Source organism: Apteryx rowi, unplaced genomic scaffold, assembly GCF_003343035.1.
Source record: "Apteryx rowi isolate R43461 unplaced genomic scaffold, aptRow1 scaffold_356, whole genome shotgun sequence".
NCBI classification, from domain to species: Eukaryota; Metazoa; Chordata; class Aves; order Apterygiformes; family Apterygidae; genus Apteryx; species Apteryx rowi.
Genome location: NW_020450041.1, coordinates 93,980 through 108,496, shown reverse-complemented (window position 1 = coordinate 108,496; position 14,517 = coordinate 93,980). Strand labels below are relative to the sequence as shown.

At 50.3% G+C, this 14,517-nt stretch overlaps 1 protein-coding gene across 7 annotated transcripts in view; it reads left to right on the top strand.

Annotated features, from left to right (window-relative positions):
• The window catches only part of GRIK4 (glutamate ionotropic receptor kainate type subunit 4), a 147,019-nt gene that overhangs the window by 116,646 nt on the left and 15,856 nt on the right, over nt 1-14,517 (top strand). For 6 of the 7 annotated variants that reach the window (XM_026073005.1, XM_026073010.1, XM_026073006.1 and 3 more), the window contains one exon: nt 9,254-9,367. The exons of the other annotated variant lie outside the window; for it this stretch is intronic. In XM_026073005.1, the coding sequence (XP_025928790.1) occupies nt 9,254-9,367 (114 nt within the window). The remainder of the gene's footprint in view (nt 1-9,253; nt 9,368-14,517) is intronic. 7 annotated transcript variants of the gene reach the window in all.

The following is a 14,517-nucleotide window of genomic DNA, read 5'->3' as shown; positions in this document are numbered from 1 at the left end:
GTGAAAGTGTTTGAAGTAGACCAGTTAGGACCCCTGTCAGGGGGCTCTGTTAGGGGATGTTCACTTCTGCTGGAAGATAGGGCTGGAATTTGAGATCCCTGGGTAAGAGCTGGTTACAGAATGGATTTTTTTTTCTCAGTGGAAGAAAAATCAATGAAAACTTGAAATAGGCAACTATGCAGACTCTGGGGGTTGGTGGAAACTGAAGAAAACTTACAGAAACAGACTTTTGGGATGGGGAGTAAACATCGCATTTCTGCCCAGAAAAGTTTTGGCTGATTTGTTTCAACTCCTTGACTTTGAGTATCATTTTTGGAGGGGAACATTCTTGTTTGCTTGAAATACGTAGATTGAGTTCTTTTCACAGCTCTGATCCGAGGTGTTGCGGCACAGCAGCTAGACTGACAGCATGATGCTTTTTCCGGGTTTGACAACAATTCCGCRTTCGTGTGTGCTTGCTCAGGCTGTGCCCCCTCTCTGTTCCTTGTTTTCCTCAGCAGCTAAAGGTAGTCCTTCCCCAGGGATCCCGAGGCTTAAATAGAGTTCCCGAGATGCTCTGAGAGTCTTAGTAAAGTAGGCTTAGCCAAAGCTAAYGTTAAGATTGATGTTATTTTAAACCGATACTTCCCTGCTCACCAATTTCTACACTGCCTTGTTATTACTGAAGCACCTATGAGAACCCGGTGACAGTTTCTCAGCTGGTGGCAAATCTGCGCCGAGGTTTGTCTGTGATAACACGYGGTGCTCGGTCAGAGGCACACCTGYGCCACCCCATAATTATCCTCACGCTGGTGGTATGTTCTCCTGCATAGCAGGGAAACTAAGGCCTGGATCTGTCCCCTCTGGCACGAACCGGGGCTCCTAGCGCAGTTGCTGGCCACGAGCATCTCTAGAAGAGGTGTCAGCCCACCGCATCTGGCTATCGAGGGAGACCTTGGTGAATAGAGAGCTTCAGCCAAGTGTCTAAAGTTGCGTGGGACGAGTCTGGATCTGAATGAGTGACTTAGGGTCGCGCAGGACASAGAATTTACTGACTCAAAATCCCTCCTTAACCAATGTCCTGTCTCCCAGATCATCCTCTCCCCAGCAGAGCGATAGCATTTGGCGCCAGCTGAAATTCCACCTCCGTCTGGCTCTTCTAAGGAGTTTTCTGTACAGTTGTTTGCAAATGCTCTGGGCTATTGGCATAGTTTTTATACATCTATATTGATATATAAATATATGTATGTACATATACAAATACATATAAATCAGCTCTGCAATGTTTCTTTTGGGAGGCAAGAAGGAAGGCACGCAAAGCAGTGTGTGATCTCTGCAAACAAAGGGAAGGAACAGCCATCAGATTTTTGGCCTGTAACCTTGGCAGTGCCTCTCTATTAAATGGGAGCTTCTGGAGGACTTTTTTTTTTTTTGGTAGAGATAAGTGTTTTAACTTCATCTTCACATAGAAACAATTTGTTTCTTCTTCAGCTCTAGCCTTATTTAGGAGGATTTTTGCTTCTGCTTCAGCAGGACAGCTGGCAAACCCTGTGTGAAGCTGAATCAAAAACTGGAGAAGAGAAAAAGCTTTCTCTGCTTTGTTCTTTCTGGACCCTTTAGAGTTCTTCTAATGGTTTCAGCAAGTTTTTGATCATTCCCGAGAACTGACACTTTGACTCAGTTCAGCCAGGGCAGACTGGGCCGTGTGCGTGCTGTTGTGTTTTTTTCGGGATTGTTTGGGATTTTGCTTTCTGAGGTCACTCCACTGCCCTACAGGGTCTCCCTCTTCTGTGATAGCCCAGAAGGGAGTTTGTCCTTGTCCCAGCCCCTTATTCATCTGTGAAACCACCTTAAGGACCACTTGAAATAGAGCCAGGAGATCGTATGTGGGGCTTACGTGCTTTCTCAGTGGATTTGTTCCCTGAGTTGTTCTGCCTCCAACTTACCCCTCTGCAGCCTTTGGCATGGGCAGGATGCTGGTCAGGACATGGACCTACCACAGGGCTCAAAGCATCCTCCTACCACAAGTGAGAGCTCTGCACCTGACTCTTCGTGTCCTGCTGCATTAGCGTAAGAAAGTGATTCTTACCTGCCSCTGGTTGGTTGGTCAGAAACATGAGGTTTGATTAGTGTGCCTGACCAGAAGGTCCGTAAATTCCCCAGGTCCATGTAGTACCTTTCCACTATTATTATTATTTTTTTGTCTCTGTAATCTTCCTGGCACTGAATGTCCTCAGAGCAACCATAGGCTATATGGGAAAAGCATTTCATTTTATTGCTTCTAAATTAACCAGCCATTGATTTATTCTTATGTGCTGAAAATTCTATTACAGCTAATTGTGCACTATAATATGATTGAGAAGGAAGCTATATAAACATAAATTTGTTGCTGACCCAAATTCACAAGTACATATCTTATCGACCTGCTCACAAAAGTAATTAAGAGCTAAGGAACATGGGGACCGGGATGGCTTGGGGTGTTAGTGGAAGGGCTGTAGATACTCCTGCATCTAGGTCAGCAGTTTGACTCGGGAAACCTGTAAACTTTGTTATCAGCTGATGGAGGTTTGGCTTGGGAAAAACCACTTGGAAGGAGTCACACCTTCCTGAGTGAAAGATGTCACAAACTCGGAAAGCACCGAGCTAATTGGTCCAGGTGTGAGTCGAGGGCAGGAAGGCTGAGCTCCTTTCTTAACTCCTTGAGTGAGCAGGGGCGTAAAACCACTTTCTGGATGGCGTATAGTTCCCGTTAGCCTTGCCAGGTCCTGGGATAGAAGACTTCAATCTCCAGCAGTTCAGGTGACACTTTACATGCGTGCTCTCTGTAACAAGGAAACAAGGAGGAACGGTAAATCTTGCTGTCTCCTGTTGTGCGGTGTCATAGCCTTCGGGGACAATAGAGAAGGGCTGAAAGAATTATGTCTCGCTTCTTCCCGTTACGGTCTAGTCTCTTGCTTTGAGTCCCGAATGGTTGTCTCCTCTTTTTTTTTTTTTCTTTCCATTATGTCCTCGAGCTGGAATGAATTCGCTAGTCCGATACAAGCCAATGAATGTATTTTCAAGGCAATGCGACAGCTTGCTCTTTTTTTTTTGGTACAGCTGTATTTGCTGTCTTGGTCGTGGCTTGTACRCAGCGCCTGTACGTCAACTTGCAGTGAGCCTTCGGTGATTAACTCCCTTGCTGTCCTGGCTGGGAAGAGATGGGCTTGTGCCCGAGAGATCCTTCAGCAGCAATTCCTGAATTTACCCGTCTCGGAGCTGCTCATGGAGCATAGAGTTAAGCTAATAGGGGGTGGGTTGGCTTGGTTTTGCCAGGAAGCTTTATTGGCAGGCATCTGAAACTGCAGCATTTCTACAAAACCTCCTAGAAACTTCTCTGCTCTGCTGCAGTCAGGGATCAGCCCCCTGTGCTGTTAGGTGCCAGCACTGGGCACCAGCCCCTGCCCAGAGCACCTTGCTCTCGTGCCGAGGCCCAAGGTTGGCGCTGCCACAGAAGAGGTTGTTGGTCTCACGCCGCTGAGAACCGTCTCTGACCCTGGGAGCAGCAACGCCAAGAATTGAAAGGGCCTTAAAGCTTCGGGGTCGAGGTTTCAGCTTCATTGCTGGCAGCCAGGTGCACGTGAGGTGTTTTGCAATCAGATAGAGGCCCTCTGCCTTCATCTGCTCCAAASACAGGGAATGGCAGGAAGGGGATTGGAGGGGAAAGGAGGGAGAAGTTATTTCAAAATTGGCAGAGTCCTGCTCTCCGCTTGGTGGTGGGTGTTGGTGTTCAGCAAGAAAAGCTGCGTGTGGGTGAAGGGAGTGAGGGGGAGCCTGTTTGCCTGCATTTGCGCTGGCAAAGCTGACATGGAAGGCTTGAGGAGGATGGGGAGGGAGGGCGAGCGGGGGAAGTGAGGCAGCGTAGGCTGTTGAGCAAACACAGCGTGGTGGTGGGCAGCGAGGTTTGCATCACGCTGCCGACTGCCAGCATCGCGCCTAAGGTGGTCCGTGCAATGTGGGCGAGCTGGGGCTCCCTCCTGGTGCCTTGAGGTCCCCATCCTGGCTGTTCGCGGTAAGGTGGACACCAGGCACAGACTTTTTCCTCGTGCTCCTAGAGGTAGTCGCCCTCTGCCCAGGTCATGGTGGACTTGAAGTCTGCACTGATTCCTGATTGTCCCATCCCCATCTCTGGCTTAAACGGAGGGCTGCAGCTTCCAGGGCTTTCAGTCTGTCACTTTTCATATGGCAGAATTCATACGCATCCTTCTAAAAAAAAAAAAAAAAAAAAAATTGCAAGCAACCCTTATTTGGCCCCGGTTTTAAATGCAAGAATATACATCCAGGTGCCCAACCTGGCTCCTGCTTTGTCCAGCAGGAGGGACCACGGGACCCAGAATACCTCCTGTCAAATCAAATAGGCAGCTGGAGCAGAAGCAATCCGTATGTTGATCGGGTGACGGAGCCGTTCCCGTAATGCCAGCGGACAGACGTGCAGATACAGATAGGCCGCTCTGTCACTCGCTTGGACGTGCGTGAGCCACTGCCCAGGTGAACAGGCTGCCAGCTGAACCGCTCTGTGCTTTTAAAAAGCAAACCAACCCTGAACTTTCGGCAGGCTTGTTAGCCCGTGGAAACCAGAGCTGCACTGCGGGCAGGCGAGGATGAGAGCGGCAGGAAATGAGCCTTACCTACATGTGCTGGGCTTGGAAAGGAGCCTGGTGCAAAACAGGTGAAGCAGCAAAGCCTTCTGCCCGGGGGAATGGGAGGCTCTAGTCTTCCCCTTCCAGCCGAAGACTGCAGTCTGCTGCGGTGCTAGAAATGTTGGAGGGGCCAGGGGGTGCATGCAGGCTACTGGCAAAGCAAAGCAACGAGGCTGAGGTTCAGGAGCCAGGGTGAAGCTCATCCATGCAACCGCTAGTGTTGTCTCACTTGAAGGTTGGTGGAGAAAGAGTGGCTGGGACAGGGAGGAATAGAGATACCAGACTGTGTGCTTTATGGGGTCAGGGTCCTTGCGGTTTCTATTGAAGCAGCCCATCCTGAGGTACAAAATATCACATGCATGTGAGCAGGTTTGAGTGCTGTGATTTCATGCTCTAGTTCTGTCCACCTGTGTGCTATCTCTTTGGTGCACCAAACTGATTGCTTTGCAGCTGGGTTGCAATCCAATCTGAGCCTGTTGCAGTCTGAGAGCAGTTGCCGCGTGGTGAGCTGGTGCTTCTTTCACAGAACCGTGCAGAATAGCTGAGGTTGGCAGGGACTTTTGGGGACTATCTAGACCAGCCTCCCCCTGCTCAAAGCAGGGGCACCCACAGCAACTTGCTCAGTACCATGTCTAGTCAGGTGTCCAGTGGAGCAAGTGTCTGCAACAAATGTCCCTGCTAACTGGTCCATAAGGGGGGGGGGGGCATTAGCATCAAATCAGGTAGGTCCTGAAGGCTGAACTCTGATTTCAGTTTTTTGAAGCCCCCTGGGAGCCAGGGCCAAGCACTGTAAGCAGGGTAAGAAACAGCTTTCCCTGACCTTGACCGTACTGTCAGTTCTCTGTGGACAGTGCTGGTGAGAAGCAGAGCCTCATATTCACCCAGGGGGTTTAGGATCTGAGGTCCTGTTAAAAGCCAGGGAATCACACTCCTGAAAGTGYTTCCAGAGCTGTCATTCCAGCTGTTTTCCCTGTGCTTCATATGCAGCTATAGGCAGCCTTAAGCCACGGGGACTTTCTCGTTGCGTTTTGTTTCTGTAGCTTAATAGGAGGCTTGTGAATAACTGCAGGGCCAGAGCAGGGATCGTCTCCCGGACGGTACCGAGTGCCGTGGGATTCCTTCCGCGGGATCCTCTCGTGCCAAGCGGAGGGCTGACGTCACGCTCCATTCATCACCATTAGCGTCAACATGAGCCTTGTCAGCATCCGCAGCGAGGAGGCAGCCGCCTCCTCAGGACAGGCAATCCCTGCGATTTACTCCTTAAGGATGCTTAATTGTTCTCCTGCTTCCGGAGCCCGGCTCAGCCCCCGTGCTTAGCATCCTCTCCGGCACAGCACCAGCCTCGCTGCTCGTGCAGGCAGAACCCACGGTTAATGCCAGGTATAGTCACAGCAGGTCGTGCTTTTATCTCTGACAGCAGCCCGCTTGGGCTTCCTCTGCTCTGGCGAGAGTTTTGCCCTTGTTTAAGCAGTGTTTTGTTAACGAAGCATCTGTCTCTGCTCCCCTAATGCTCTGGGTCTTTTGCTAAGCCTGTTTCGTGCTGATATTTACAGCTGCAATACAGCATGCACTGGAAGGATGAGAATCATGCAGTGTTCACCCCCTGCCCCCTTTTTTGCCTCCCATTTCCCCTCTTTCCCTAGCACCAGGGTGTGGACAGAGTGTGGAAGTGCCAAGTAAAACCCATTCCTCCCCCAAATGYATTGTGTAGTCTATAAAATGCTAACTTCTGCCTGTGCTCAGGTGGGGAGGGGTGGAAGCGCCAGGGTTTGCAAAGCTCCCTCTGTAACTAAGATATGCTGACCTCAGTGAGTCACAGGAAGCTTTGTAAACATCAGGAAGCAAAGTTGAAAGCGTGAAATGGATGGTATTCAGGCAGAGAAAACGTTGCATGCGATTCCCAGATCAAAGTTTATTGCTGTCAGAAATCAGCTCTTAACTTGCATGACTTCTGAGCCTTGAGAGAAAGTCAGTCTCTGACATAGCACAGTCAGATGAAGCTGTGAGGACCGCAGGTCTCTGCTGCGAGAAGCATCTGGCAAAGGAGAAGACAGATTTGCATTGAATTGCACATAGGTTAGAGCAGCCTGGAAGCTACTGTGAGTTCCGATGGCATGAGTCTTGAAAGGACCAAAGTTGACCAGGCAGGGAGTAAGTGGAAGGAATTCAAGGCCCTGATGGCCTTCATGCCTCTCTGCCAGGGTTGCGGGGCAAGTCGGAGCAGGTAGCAGACACATCACATGAAAGCTCCTGCAGGTGGGGAGGCTTGAGAGCCTGGAGACCACAATCTGTCACTTCATCATCTCAGTGCATGCTGTTCCTTGGGCTCAGCAAGCTGCTCTTGGTGTCTTTTTGTGCTCCCAGATGTGCTGGATAATTCTTTGCACTGACCCCATCCGGCCTCGGGGAAAAATGCTCCATGTCTAAGGCCCATAAGGCCCGAGGGTCTTGGCTGTACCTCTGTGGAGGGTGGAAAGGCAGGACCCTCTGGAGAAAGGACCTGGGGCAYGAAGCACGATGTGCCCAGGAAAGGGGAGCTCTGTTGTGCTGAGTTTCAGCTCTGCAGGCAAAGGGAGGGGGATGGATTTGCATTATATTTTGCGTAGGTAAGAGCAGCTTTCAAGATGCTGCTGCCTACATGATCTGGAAAGGTCCCAAAGGGGGAATAACTGAGTGCACGGAGTTCCCTGGTGGTATCCCTTTCTCACCCCTGAGAGGATGGGAGGCCAGGCAAGGGCCGGAGCTGAGCCAGGAGGTGGCTGTAACGCTCCTGAGCTGGGAAAACGGTGGGGGCCGCGCTGCTCCTTTGCACAGAGCCTTTATGCTGGCCCGGGAGGGGAGGGGAGGATGAAAACAGACTTAGAGCTTAGAGAAACATCTTTGATGTGGCGTATTTGACATGTATTGGGTCTATGATTTTGCTGGTAGAATTGTATTCAGTTTGGAGAACTGGGAGAAGAAAGCTGTTGTCAGAATAAGCTGTATCTCCTTGAGGGGTTTGCTGGCAGAGCTCTCCCCAGGACAACAGTACCTGCAAACCCTTTTAAGTACAGACAAGAGAGGTTTAGGAAGCTTTAGGCTTTCCCTGCAGATAAAATTCCTTATGTGCCATATTCCATAGATGAATTGATCCCATCTTTGTAATCTGCTGGTGTTTACATAGGGCTTAAATGCTCACATACCATGCTATGATTATTGGTGCCTTTTAAAAACCCTGTGGGTAAATGTCTGGCTAGGCGGAAATTCTCCCTAGCTTGTAATTCATTCCAGCCTGAACCTCCAGGAATCCCTAATAGCTGCTTGCAAACAATTGCAAAATCTGGCACTGGGCTTGTCCAATAAACCAGTCCCGCATGGACTGTGTAAGATCACCTTCCCCTTGACCCCTGCACCTTATTTATTTATGCGGAGTTTTGCTGTTCTTAGCCTTTCTATTCCCTTTTCTTCTTCCTGCAAGCTCCAGTAATGCTGCACTTTGTTTTGCTCTCAAAGCTCCTACTTTTTATTGGTCCTTTCTCCCTGCTTTCCTTTAAATGGGCAGGTGCATTGGGAGGGGAAGGAAAAGAAACATCTGGAGAACCTCTGCCAGGAGGTGATTAATCCTATTTTTCTTGAGGAAAATGATGCAGGAGCATCAGATTCAGAGAGCATGGTAAGAGTAGCAGACCTGCAAATTTGCCTTTGCACGGTGCATTTACAACTAGGGCATGGATCCTGGGAGATAAGCTGCATACTTTATTGAGTCTTCAGGCCTTGATGGTGCCTTGGCTTCTGCACAGATCTTATGAAATGCAGGGACAGAGAAGGGCAAATTGTGCTCCCCCCGCTTCTCTTTATCCACGTGTATAATCACCCTCCTGCAAAGCAGGCAAACAAATATATAAGAGAATGGAGGAGACTTCATTTTCTACAGAAAGCAATTACAGACCTTAAAAGAGCTAGAGTAATAAAAATAATATTTAAAATTCAAATCCCTTATCTATATTACAAGGATATTAACCTTGGAAGAAATTCTTTTTATTTTTTTCCTTAATCTCATTTGCTTTGCAAGTCGATCTGGGATTTTTTTTGCCGGTCCCCTGAATTTTTTGGTGATTGATCTGCAATTTTGGAAGTCTGTGGTTGGCAGGCTTTTAAACTTCATAATTCAGGGTACACTGGTAATGATTCTGCTGTGTTACGGTTTCTTACCTGTGGTGCTTACAAGTAACAGTCTTGTCTGGAAGGGGGCACCTGTGCTAAGCAGGCACTTTGGAGTGAGGGAGTTTCTCTGTTTCTTCAGATCAGTACAACAGTTACTGCCTTGATGGCCCCTGTTTTGCCAGGTTTTAAAGCATTCAACAAATACGAGTTACTGTTCAGAGCCCTCAGTAAGGGAGAGACGGGTCTGCGCACGGAGGGCGACACCAAACTCCTGCTGGTGTGCGCAGAGCCTGGGTCTCGCCCGCGGCGCGCGCCCCGTCCCGAACGGCTGGGCTGCCCGTCCTGCCGGAGCGGGGCGTCCGGTGTTACCGAGGGCATGGCTCTGCTGCTTTCCTGCCCCCAGCCTTTCCCCGGGCCGGCGATCCTCATCTTCTCTGCTTTCCTTTCTTCAGAAAGCCGATCTGGCRGTGGCTGGGCTGACGATTACTGCTGAGCGGGAGAAGGTGATTGATTTCTCTAAACCATTCATGACTTTGGGAATTAGCATTCTCTACCGAGTTCATATGGTAAGAGACGTACTTTATAACCGTTTATGTCATTCCATTATTTGCATGCAAACGTGCCTAGTTCTAGAAGAATAATGAATGACTCATCACAATATTTTGGTTTCTTATTTAAAAGCAAATGTGCTGGACCTTTTATTTCCTTCTTTTCCCTCTCTCTCTCCCTCTGCCTTGTCTCGGCTTCAGTCCCTATCGCTCGAACCTCCAGCCCTGTGGGCTCCCCTTCCCCGTCCTCCCCAGGCATGCAGCGCTCTGGGGCATCGCGGGGAGTTTCGTGGACAGAGGACGGTCAGCTGAGCGCCACCTTGTCCTGCTCTGCCAACCCCTTCCTCCCCCCTTCCCTTTCCCTCCCGCGTCGGAGGGTGGCTGCGTGGTGCGCGATGGGCAGATGTCAGCCTGTTGGGTTCTGCCTCAGGCCCAGCCCAAGCCGTGCGTTAGCGTGGCTTGGCGCCCGCCGCGCTGCCGGGAGGTTTGCTGCCAGGTAGGATAGACGGGATGGGGGCAGCAGCCCGGCCGTGCAGCTCTGTGACTCCGCGTCGGCATCAGAAACGGCCTGGAGTTCAGGTCCGCTCGCGACTGCTGCGGGGAGCCTGCCCGGGAGGCTGGCCTAAGCCCGGGATAGCCGTGGAAAAGCTGCGTTAGTCACGGCCCAAGCGCGCTTATCTCGGCAGCGTTCCCGGTCGTCCTGATGCGCAGCCACGCCGTGCTCAGATCTGGGGGAAAAATCAGGCTGGTGGCCGGGCAGGTATCTGGGGTCGCTTGATGCGCTGTGCCCTCGCCGAAGCGCCGTGCGCCCGGAGCAGCGCTGTGCTTCCTCGGGGTGGGGGCTGCCCCTTCCCGGCCAGCGACCGAAGTGCCGGGCGGCGCGGGGCCTGCCTTGGTGCAGCTCTGGGATCCGCTCCTGCCCGCCCGCAGCGGTCCTGCCCTTCTGGTTGGTCTCCTCCAGGCTGCTGGCCCTGAAGATCAGCGGGGCCCTGGTGCCTCCGCACGCCGGCCAGGCGCGTGCCCTGCCTCGCGCGGGCGCCGTCGGGCGCCGTCACTTCTGCGCTTGGTGCGGGGACGGGAGGCGCGCGGTTGTTTAGCAACTGGCTCTGCTGCGTTYGATCATCTTCTGCCACGCCGGCAGCAGCGTGCTTGGCCCCCGTGCCGCCTTCCCGAAAGCTGGGTTGGGCGGTACCCGAGCCAAGCGGGACGCCCGTCCAGGTCGCTGTTGGGCACTGYGCAGCCTGGGGCCGGCGGCAGAGCCCCCGGGAACCTGCCCAGGCGATGCACGCGTGCACGTGCCRCTGCTTAGACAGCGCTTAGATGCTGGATTCCCATTTCTCCTCCTTCTTGCTTCTTTATAGAGCTCAGAAGGGGACAGATTTTCCCCGGTGCCACCCGTGCGCGCCAGGCAAAGCGCACGGTTTCCCAGGGGTCGCAGAAGGCAAGCTCTGGCTCTGAGGTCGCTGGTAACAGGAGGTCGTGTTATTCCCAGTCTGTGTTTTGAGCATGTGCTCTGTATGATGCCGAATGTGATGAGAATTACAGTCTTGGTTTTTCCCATCAGCTCAACAGTAGCAGCCGAAAGGATAAAACAATTAGAGCTGCCTCTCCCAGCCCCCTCGCTCAAATCACAAGGCTGTTAAAGATGCAGTGCTCAATATGAGCATAAACAAACTTGCACATACATCTCTCTGCTGAGTTTCTCCTGCCAAGAACAAACAAGTAATTAGAATCTAGTTAAAATTCCGTTTTCTCTGGTACATGCAGAATTTAGGATCAATGAGTTAACTGATCAGAAAGGTTCAGACTCTTCTGTTCCTCCAGCGATCAAATATGTGTAAATATCCCTTCTCCTGTCACTTACTTTCTCCCGCCCCAGCTGCCCGTGTATCCGACAGTGTTTCTGCGAATGTCGCTTGGTTGCAAATCTAATTGAGTTTCTTGTTTTCTTCAACTCCTTCCATGCACGTTTTTGAAGTTTGGGGATTGAGTAACATGCATGCTCCATCTCTGATTTTCCACTATAACCTTGAGCAAGTCCCTTAACGAGGCATCGTTCCTCAGGACAGCGTGAGGCTGATGTAGCTCCACGCCGGAGAAAATGCAAGAGTAGCAGTACAGGGTTTGGATGTAATTTGCTCTATAAGTGCGAAGCGTTTGCTGTTGCTGCTGTGCAAGCTAGATACAAATGTGTCTGACACATCTACTTAGAGTGCAAGTTCTTCAGGGCAGGGACCGTCTGCAATAACAATACAACAGTAGTACAACAATAAYGCGATAGGGCCATGTTCCAGTCTGGCCTTCGGGCATTTACCAAACTAAACAGGATTAATAACTACAGAGTCTAAGAAGTGTTTGGCAAATACTCCCCTGCCATCATTCAGGACTTGGTCTTCAGTTGCATCATGAAGGACCCAGTTCGGATTTGCAGTAGTTGGAGTCGTCCAGGTGGTCCTGCCCAGCAACCTCGGGTAGGATGGCGAGGGAAACGCAGGGCCTCTCCCAGTCGGTCGTGTCGCCCCACAGGAAACCCTGCCTCTCTGCAGGTGCAGGGTTTCCTGCAGCTTTGCCGTGTGAAGGCCAGGAGGAGCGACCGCTGAGGGATCTGTGCAGCTTCTCCCCATGCCTTGCCCAAGAGCAGGGAAGTCTTGCAAGCCCTCTCCTCCCTCTCCAGCATTTGACCCCTCTTTGACCAGACTTTTCCTACCTAGCGTGAGCGCGGTATCTGAGAGCTGTGTGCAATTTACTAATTAAACTGGTAAGTATTCATTTTACAATGAAAGGCAAGGTAGCTAATTGCTCTGGTTTCCCTTTAAGGATTTGGTTTGCGGAAGAGATGAAGGCAGCCCCACAGCCCAATCTGGTCTTATCCTCTCCTTTCTCCTTCCTCCCCCCACCCCAACAAACATCTCTGCAATGTCAAAAATTACAGCTGACATATGTTAATCATGGCGCAGATCAGACATTGCCTAATAAGCAACCACAAATAAATCTGTGGCTGAGGAGTTGCCTCCATGCCCCAGTTGCCTCCCAGTATGATGACATTTTATTTTAATTTCCACATAACTCTAGCTGCAAATGATTTCTTCCTCCTTTTCTCCTCCTTCCTCCCCCAACTCAGTCACCACGTTGCATGTCTCTCTTATCACACATAACCAAATATGGCAGCTTTAAATGGGGCTGTCATTTTTCTCAATTTCATTTGTTGTGATATAATCAAGTATGGATTTCTGACACGGGGACTCTAATAGGCTTTCTGACTTGCGGGCTGCTAAAAGAAAAGGCTTTCTTTGTTCTATTATTTTCCCACTCTGGCCAGCTTGTGGGATCTGTGGAAGGCAGGAGACAGATGATGAGCCCTGAGCCATCATTCTGCTTGGCAGAGGGCTGACATCAGGTGCCCAGTGCCATTTCTGTGCAAAGATATGTTGAAAGTCAAGTTTATTTGTGGCATACGCAAGCTTTTACTCCCATACCTGCCTCTGCGCTGAATGCCCACACCATGCGAGGGAATGAGGGAGTAGCTAGCAYGTGAGTCTTGCTCATCAGCCCTAGAGAGTCCTTACTGTCCCTTTAGAYGAGACAATGTGGATTTGGTGAGTACATTGGGATAGTTGAGTTTAGGCCGAATGAACTGAGGCTTAAAGTGTTTCTGCTTGATTGCTGTCAAAGATGTATAAAATGGGGAGGACAGGATGAATAGCTCCTTCATTGCAATTTAAGGAGACTCTACAGCCAACTTGGACCTCGGAAGGGTTGTAAGGCAGCACCTCTCCTTATAACCTGCGCTACTCTGTGAGCAAACCTCCCGTTGGACCGAAACAGAGGTGTAAGGCACCCGCTGGCCCCGAGCGTGCTGATGCCGCCTGGGAGCGTGGGGCGTGTTGGTATGTCAGTTGTGGCCGATCTGGTGACCCCACGTTAGCCTCAGCATTCACAGCGTCTCGTGCCTGGGTTTTGCTCGTATACCCAGGGGCAAAGGATCCCAGAGAGGGAGGAATCAGGCTCTACTTGTTTCATCCCAGAATACACAGGCTTTGTTTCAGCGATGCCAAATGCCTGTCCTCCACAGAGCTACAAGCTAGTGCTCGTCAACGTTTCTGTCTTTCCTGGCTGAGTTCTCTTTCTTTTCTTCTGACTTAATGAGACAGAAGAGGGCTCTTTTGCCTACCTTTTTAGGAACGTTTATTAGAAATGACATAGGTACAGCTGACTGTTTCTGCGAGAGGGAACAGACAGGCTGTGGAGTCCCTTCAGGCTGTTTTTTGTATGTGTGTGTGATTCTGCAGGCCAGGCAGGGAGGTCTCTTACGGGCCTGTGATCTGTGAGCATACCATGTAGCTCAACTCCTCCTCCTTCCTCCTGATGTCCCTGTGTATTCAGGATATTCTGTCACTGGTATCTGCTCCCTGCAGAAAACTGTCTTCTCTGATTGAAAATAAAGACTTCCAGGAACTACTGAAGAGGGTAAATGAATCTCTCCTGCTTCCATCTGAGGCTTTGCAGGAGGCCTTCATCAATTATTGGACATTTTGAGCATTTCTCTTCCAGGAAAAATAGCTCTTCCAATTAACAAAGCTGTATTGGGACCTGCTAAAAATATCTGACAGACACCAGATATTGTCACTCCCATCTTCAAAACAGACAGATAAGAGAGAGTTTGCACCCTCCATGGGAACAGAGTATCTTTATTCTTATCTACTACTGTGAATGAAAAGAATATGTAGCAGCAGCCTGAAAATGACTGTAGCTGAAAAGCACCAGAACAACTACTACTTTAAAGTCACAGGAGAGAGTTATTGCCAAGCCTGAAATTTAAAGCTTCCAACTCAATTTCCATAATGAGTGTAATTTATTGACAAACTGCCCCAGAAATATAGAGAGGACATCAAGGCCCTAATTACGGAAAGGAACTTTGTTGCAAGAACATCTCACAAGGAGCCTCAGCTGATACCCAGCAATGCTTGAGAATTTCTTCTTGTTGACGTGCTCTGGGATGCCAGGGAAGTATATGCCACTTTGAGGAATCTTCTGCTTGAGAAGCTCCAGCTCGCTCGACCAAGGGCGGAAGGTGCCCTTGGCACCTTACAGGAGCCCCTGGCCACGTGTCATTCTTGAGTGTGAAAATGCTTGCAAAGAAGAGGTAATTGAACCAATCTCACTCTAGA